Source organism: Macrobrachium nipponense, chromosome 47 (genome assembly GCF_015104395.2).
Source record: "Macrobrachium nipponense isolate FS-2020 chromosome 47, ASM1510439v2, whole genome shotgun sequence".
In the NCBI taxonomy this organism is placed as follows: domain Eukaryota; kingdom Metazoa; phylum Arthropoda; class Malacostraca; order Decapoda; family Palaemonidae; genus Macrobrachium; species Macrobrachium nipponense.
Genome location: NC_087222.1, coordinates 262,039 through 270,215, shown reverse-complemented (window position 1 = coordinate 270,215; position 8,177 = coordinate 262,039). Strand labels below are relative to the sequence as shown.

General features: G+C 38.3%; 1 protein-coding gene across 1 annotated transcript; it reads right to left on the bottom strand.

The window, feature by feature from the left end:
* Positions 1 to 2,700: 2,700 nt before the first annotated feature.
* On the bottom strand, positions 2,701 to 7,682 carry LOC135204654 (gastrula zinc finger protein XlCGF8.2DB-like). Its single transcript, XM_064234803.1, has one exon. The coding sequence runs from the start codon at positions 7,667 to 7,669 to the stop codon at positions 6,785 to 6,787; it is 885 nt and encodes a 294-aa protein (XP_064090873.1). The 5' UTR covers positions 7,670 to 7,682; the 3' UTR covers positions 2,701 to 6,784.
* Between the last annotated feature and the right edge of the window lie 495 nt (positions 7,683 to 8,177).

Here is an 8,177-nt window from a genome sequence, read left to right as displayed (position 1 = left end):
AAAAATGCGCACATTTTCCATTATTCGAAAACTATATAACAGCTAATTTTAAAATGGTGCAAACATTACCACAATCGCATGTATGATTTTTTTCGGAAGAGTTACCGCGCGGACGTAAGGAAAAAGTTTTTTCATAAATTCACCATAAATCGAAATATTGTGCTAGAGACTTCCAATTAGTTGCAAAATTAAGTTAAATGATTGAATATTACTAAAATATAAGAGTTTCAGCTTACAATTGCGTTTTTCGACCATTTCGGTAGAGTCAAAGTTGACCAAGGTTGAAATTTTGGCACTTATCGTTATTTATATGGAAACAAAAAAAAATATTTCAAAAACTGATAAAAGCTACAATCATGAGTATTTTATTGTTGTATTCTACATAAAAATGCGCACATTTTCATATTTAATACTTCATGTAACGGCTAATTTACAATGGTACAAAAATTATGTCAAAGTGACGAAATAATTTCCGAGATGTGTCACAGATACTTTTTAGTGCGGCAAGAAAGAAATTCGCGATTGCGCGCCTGCGTAACGATTGTAAACAAAACAACACCTTGATCCGTGAAACTCCCAGCATCCCCCAAGGCGCGTGATTCAAAAGTTTTAGGCTGGTAGGCCTATAAGTATTTTTCCGCGAATTTTAAAAAAAACTTTTGTAAGTCGACGTAAAATACGTCCAGTCGGCACACGGGAGACAAAAAATGTCGACGTAAAATACGTCCACTCGGCGTAAGAGGGTTAAGTAATTACTATCGTATTACCTACCCCTCGGCCCTGTCCCTTGTCTCCCCTGAGCAGTAGCGGGGGAGGAGGGGAGGGGCTATAAGGGAGGATGGAGGGGAGGAGATGAGAGAGGGGGGGGGGAGGGGTGGATTCGCAAATGGCGGCGTCCGTAAAGACTGGCCATAGACGCGATCACCATGGCCCACTGCCGATTAGGAGTATTGTTGACCAATAGGGAGACAAATCGTCTGAAAGACGATGTGGCCTAGTTACCAACAAGGTAGGATACCTATGACCAATTAGATCCATTCAAAAATGGCATTAGTGTCGGGGAATTTAGATGCCAACTGGCTTTCCTGGACAAGATAGTCATTAACTGGTAACGTAGCCCTGCTACCCCGTGGGTCACTATGATACTTTCGCCATTGGCCGAGAGCAACGTAAATTGATGTGCATAGGCTAGCCTATGTCATATAACATGGTACATCGACTGGCTATAATAGCGTAATAACTATCTTGAACCTAACACTTTAGCACATAACACCTTTGTAACTGAGAGCCTATCCAGGTTCCGTTGACCGTGAACCAGCGTGTATAAGGATTGATCCTAGGCTACATTGGGCCTTTAGACAAAGCCTATGTAAGTACTTGATAAGGCATACTGAAGAAAGAGGGGGAATATTCCAGCCTCTCTTCAACACTGGAAATTTAGAATTTTATTTCAATATTCCCATGTGAACCTTAAATCGCTACTCTCAGATAATGGGTTAGCTAATAAAAACCTTCTTAAGACTATACATCCATAAATGATATAGGCTAGTCATGAAATCAAGAATAAAGCAAGCGAGAGAGAGAGACCTAATAAGGCCTCATGAAGACGGAAAAAAGAAGGATTTATTCCTTCTCATATCTCCAAAAGTCGGGATATGTGTACTTTTATCCTAACATTACTAATACTGGCTGTGTAGGAACTCTCTTTCTGGCTTTGTAAAGTGACTATTCTAACTAGGTCTATTTGCGGGACTCGGCTTTGTTTACATCGCCACCATTACGAGATGCGATCTCGTTATTTCTTAAACCTAGAATCACTTAAGTCTAAGTTTTTTAAAACAGCGATCTAACAGCATGCCGATCCTAGCAAAAAATATCATTAAAGGCATGTGAAGAGCGACACAGCAATAATCAGTAAATAAGTATCTAGATAGCTAGATCAAAACACAACAATGCTTTGTGTATGCTCTCGGATGGTTGAACATGGCCGTCACCTCGCGCTCAGATATTAAAAACGATTACGCGGGTCTTCTACTACCAAATTTCTTTAACTTTTCTTATTGAAAACAGAAATTGGGGTACTTAACATAGGTGTAGGTGACATTTCAGCCTCAGCCATCTTGAAATAAATCCAAATTCTTGTGAGAAAGTACGCACAATTCAAAAAGCACGATAGATGGCGCTAGCATCGGGCGGTGGCGGGGTGGTCCAAGACGGTGCGGTTGAGACCGCTGTTACGGCGCACCCCACATATGTATGCTGATGAAGGAATAATCTAAATGGAAGACGACCTGTGAATAGTGGCTTTCACACGCCCTTTCTTTATACACGACGCCCTTAGGGTGCTCGCGCGAGGGTAGTAACCTCAGCATCCCAATGCTAAAACTTTCTCTGGTATATTTGGAAACTATTTACAACAGAAAAGTAGCAAGAAGGACCTTTTCACCGGCGAACACAGGTCGACCCAGAAATGTGTCATATTGCTAACTCCCTCCCTCTCTTTTGCTGGAAGCGTTATAAGTATATTTTGAGAGAACAGAGAGATAAACACTGTCTCTCTCTCTCTCTCTCGCTGTTAAATGTTACTCAGATATCTGAGTTTTAATGAGGTCAAATGAAAGATTTGATTTTTGTATAAACTATTTTTATTATTTATCAAAATTTGAAAAGTTTATACATTGAAATAAACTTAAAAAGGGGTTTAACCTAATCAGAATAATACATGATTTTAGGCACTTACAAAGCAAGTCCTGGCTGAACGTTTCTGACTGGTTAGCTTAAAACATAATACAGTTAGTCCACCGTGTCCAGTAAGCTAATACGAAACATTAGGATTTACTAATGCTGCATCACATTCTTTGTACAAGATTAAAACCAAGAACATATCAAAGTTAATCAAATAAAACTGCACCTAAATTTAATTCATGTTTATTATTGTTATTACCAGTAATATGATTACTATCTTTTATGCTACCTCAGCTATTTTGTGGATAAGTGCCGAGTATTCATTTTTTTTATCATGCTGTCTCATGTATATAGGTTGTGTATGTTACTGTCTATATTTGGATATTCCATGTATATGGCCCTGAGCTGAAATAAAGGATATTATTATTATTAATGAAGAAATCAAACTTTTCATTACCACTATGAGTGACATTTCATAAAAATATTCAAACTTAACTACAGTCAGTCCCCAGGCTACAACCTTCTGAGGTTTTGACGCTTCTCAAATATATTCATCATTAATTATATCCCTGTTTACATGCATGTTCTGGAGTTATGACGTTTATGATGCCGATCCAACAGAAGACATATGGCTCACAAAAGTCAGCATAATAAAAATTTGGAGTTTTTTTTTATGAAAAACTATAAAAGTACAGTTTACATCATTTTCAATACACCCAAAGCATTAACTCCCTCCTTGCTGACAGTTTGTTTTGGGGTACACAGAGTTCCGCCATTCAAGACTATTGCATAGTATTGGGTACATGAAGGTAGTACAAACATACTACCAACCTTCTTCTTTTCGACTCTAGACCTCTTATGATTTAGTCATTTTAGTATGAATGGTCTGGAGCAAAACAAATAGTATTGGAGGGTCTCGGGAAGGTGGTACACACACCAGGCATATAATGAAGGAAAATAAATATTATTGCTAGATACCTAGAGTCAGACATTTGGGTATATACTGTATATACCTACATGCACACATACGTATGATAAAATATTATCTGGAAACAAATGTAATCTCTCTCTTAGATGAAAGAGTTACATGGCAACACCTACTCGTGGTAAAAAATTTGGCGACTGGCGAGTCAAGTAAAATGGAAGCTAAAGTACATCATTTCGCTTTGTGCTTCTGGGCGCTAATCATGGAATATGTATATTAAGGATCTGACACTGTTGTTTATTACAATGATGATAAGAAATAAAAAAATTAACCAAGAACCATGTTGGTTTTTCTTTAGATATACAAGCTGAAAATGTAAAAAATCTACAAAAGTATAAAACCATTTGCAATTTTGTTTTTCAGTACTTCTCTTCTGTCTTTTTTTTTTCTAAAGATACTTAAGTAAAGTGTTCACAATTAAAGAAGAATGATTATACTAGCCAAGTAAAGTGTGACCCATTAACTTTATACTATATTTATTCCATTACCGAAAAAAATGTTTTGTTAAGCTTCACAGTAAAGAAGAGGTTAAAAGTACTGTTTTCTGGGGATTTCTGAAAATTTTTCGGCTTAGGACGTGGTGTAGGAACGGAACCCCATCGTAAACTGGTGACTGCCTGTACATATGCAAGTGCATATGCACACTGTTGAATAACAAGATTAAGAAAAATTCATGTCTGCCAATGACAAAGCAAATTCTTCATTTGGAAATCATACAGAAAGTACACAAGAACAAGAAAAGTGAAGAAGACACAGGAAAATGTCTTAACCTAGCCCTGTGCAACATTTTAAATTCACACCTGATTATGTACTCTGAAGGGGGAGGGTAATAGGGAGGGGGAAGGGAAGGGAAGGGGACATGGGAGGGGGATGGAAGAGAGAAGGGGGACCTACTGATTAAGTAAGGTTGTATTGTCACTGGGCTTGAGTAACCAAGCAAAATTTCAAGTTCATTGGACGAAAGGAACAGGTCGAAAATTGAGTTACAAGACCTGAGGAGAGACAAGTACATTTTGAGGTAAATAAAAGCATGCAATAAAAACTACTTGGACAGAGATCAAGTATTCAGTTTCTGTCTAGAGTGAATTCTCGTGTCTTTTGAGATGAACTTGAAGAGAAAAACTTCTTTGACATATAGAGCAAGTATATGGTTTCTCTCCTGTATGAGTTCTCATGTGTTGTTTAGATAACTTTGAAAAGAAAAACTTCTTTGACATCCAAAGCAATTGAATGGTTTCTCTCTGGCTTATGATTTTCTTAATTTTCAGTTTATATCAGGGGTGCAATGGGCTCCAGCCTGGGGTCCATGGTTGCACCTCTATATTCCACTGGTCTTATGTCCGAGGGCTCTTTTCAAGATGTTCACAGTTCCTTTGAGGGCAAAAATCTACAGCTCATTTATCCTTGGCAACTTGGTATTGCCTAAGATATTTTCTCAGGTTTTTCTTTATGTCCTACTGCCCCTACCACCACTGGTGTTATTTCTGTTTCCTTTGTGCTTTTCAGGTCGTTCTTTAGGTCTTGGTATTTTGTTATTTTATGCCTTTCAGCTCTATTGAGGTCAAAGTCACTTGGTACTGTCACATTTATAATCTATGCTGTTTTTTCCTCCTTGTTCCAGATCACAATATCAGGGCTCATAGCACCTCCTTCTCTTTATCTTCCTGTTGGAATTTCCTTGTCATAAAAGATGGTAATGGCCCCATCGGAGGTGATTGGATCTGGTTCATGCTCCCACACTTTTCCTTTCACTTCAATTCTGTATACTTTACATATTTTGTTGTGGTGGGCTGTGTAGTGACCATCTGCAAGCAGATGACTAACACTCAATCACTGCATGAAAAAACCTACATGGATCATTTCCTGATATGCCTCCATTTTCTTGAAGCTGTCTGTTAGGAAGCCTTGATCTTGTGCTCCTATTATCAGTCTTTCTCCATCATAACCTAGATCTCCATTTCTTATCTGTCTCAGTGACTCTTCATTGTCTATGAAACTTTTTCCAGTTCTTGAAATCTTCCTACTCTTCCTTGGTCTTTCCCCACCTTTCCATTCAATCTCTCCTCTCTCTGACTGTATTTCTGCCTGGTCTTCCTGGATATCATTATTGCTGGAGTCTGCTGTCTTCTAGCGAAGTTCTTACCCTGTTTTGTTATTGATGTTAGTAGGCTCAGGGCTTCATTATGGTGTTGGGTAACCTTTTTGATGTTTTTGTCCTCAGAGCTTTTCAAGTGCTGCCCTATACTTACTATTGCTGCTCTGTAGGCCTGGTTGATCTCAGTCCGGCCTAATCCACCTTCTCTGCGAGGGAGGTATACTCTCTCTGTCCATACATTGGTGTCTGTATGTGACTTTATGTAGGTTGAGAATCTTACTGGTTTTAATATCCATCTGTCTAACTCACCTTGTGGCCAGTCTGCAATACTAAAACCATAAGTCACCACTGGTATCACCAGCTAGTTTATGGCAGTGATCTTGTTCTTTGGTGTTAATTCTGACTTAAAGATCTTTAAGCAGCTGATGTATTCTTTCTTTATCTTGTCTCTCATTTTCTTGTGTTCTATACCAGTGTTTTCTTCTATTCCCAAGTACTTATATGCAGACTCCTCTGCCAGGTCTTCAACTAACATGCTTTCTTCTACCCTTATGCTTCCTGATGTTACTTCCTTCCCTTTGTTTATTGTACTCTTAGCACACTTGTCCAACCCAGATTCCATGCAGATATCATTTGAGAATTGGTGAAATGTCCTAACTAATTCTTCCAGTTTTTCTTCTGAATCTGTATACAACTTCAGGTCATCCATGAAGACCAGGTGGTCCACTCTTTTATTCTCTTTTCTGCTTCTGCTTAGGTCACAGCCAGTGTTAACATTGTTTAAAATTTTATTAAGCAGATTTATGGTCAAGCAGAAGAGAAGTGGTGAGAAGCTGTCTCCCTGGAAAATTCCTCTTTGGATCTTCCACTTAACCATTCAGGCTGCCAGGAAAGGTCTTATTTTCTCATTGATGTTATATAGTTCCAAACATTTGAGTATCCAGGTGTGCGGCACGCTGTCAAATGCCACATTAAGGTTCCTCTGTCTTTCTTACAATCTTCTAATATTGTTTTGTTTATTAGCAGTTGATCTTTAGTGCCAAGTTTGTCGCTTGTGCATCAATTTTGTTCTTTTCCCCAGTATGGGATCTCATATGAGCTGTAAGTCCTGGTCTAGTGGAATATGCTTTGCCACACTCCTTGCACCTGTATGGCCTTTCTCCAGTATGTTTTCTCAAATGAACTATAAGACTTGGTTTATAGGAAAATGCTTTCCCGCATTCCTTGCACTTGAATGGCCTTTCTCCAGTATGGATTCTCATATGAAGTGTAAGTCCTGATTTACGGGAAAATGCTTTCCCACATTCCTTGCACATATATGGCTTTTCTCCAGTATGTTTTCTCAAATGAACTATAAGACTTGGTTTACTGGAAAATGCTTCCCCACATTCTTTGCACGTAAATGGCTTTTCTCCAGTATGTTTTCTCAAATGAACTATAAGATTTGGTTTACAGGAAAATGCTTTCCCACATTCCCTGCACGTAAATGGCTTTTCTCCAGTATGTTTTCTGAAATGAGCTGTAAGATGATGTTTACTGAGAAATGCTTTCCCGCATTCCTTGCACATAAATGGCTTCTCGCCAGTGTGGCTTCTCATATGAAATGTAAGATACGATTTCTCGGAAAATGCTTTTCGACATTCTTTACACATGAATGACTTTTCTCCAGTATGGATTCTCATATGACCTGTAAGATGTGATTTCTGGGTAAATGCTTTTCCACATTCCTTGCACATGAATGACTTTTCTCCAGTATGGATTCTCATATGAGCTGTAAGATTTGATTTCTGGGTAAATGCTTTTCCACATTCCTTGCACATAAATGACTTTTCTCCAGTATGGATTCTCATATGAGTTTTAAGATTTGTTTTCTGGGTAAATGCTTTTCCACATTCCTTGCACATAAATGACTTTTCCCCAGTAGTTTTTTCTCAAACTTCGAACTGGTAAGTTCTCCCTGGTTTAGTGGAAAATGCTTTTCCACATTCCTTGCACATAAATGACTTTTCCCCAGTATGTTTTCTCAAATGAACTGTACGTCCTGGTTTAGTGGAAAATGCTTTCCCACATTTCTCTCCACTGTGACTATTCCTTCTTTCTTGTTTTACTTCTTTTTTACAAGTTGGTGGATCTTTTTCATTCAATACAGAATTCATATCATATGAATATTCATCACCACCTTCATTAGCCTCACAGAATACCTCTGGCTCTATTTTGATGTCCATGAATGGATCGATAGACAAAAAGTCACCATTACTGGTTTCACTAAAGGCAGCCATGCTGCTGTTTTCTTGATTTATGGAAGGGCATGGTAATGCATCTTCAGTTTCACCTTTCAAAGGTAATTCTAAAGAATGTTCTGGATTCATTTTACCCTTTTGTCCTGTCTTCTGTAATGACAATGTGTTGAAT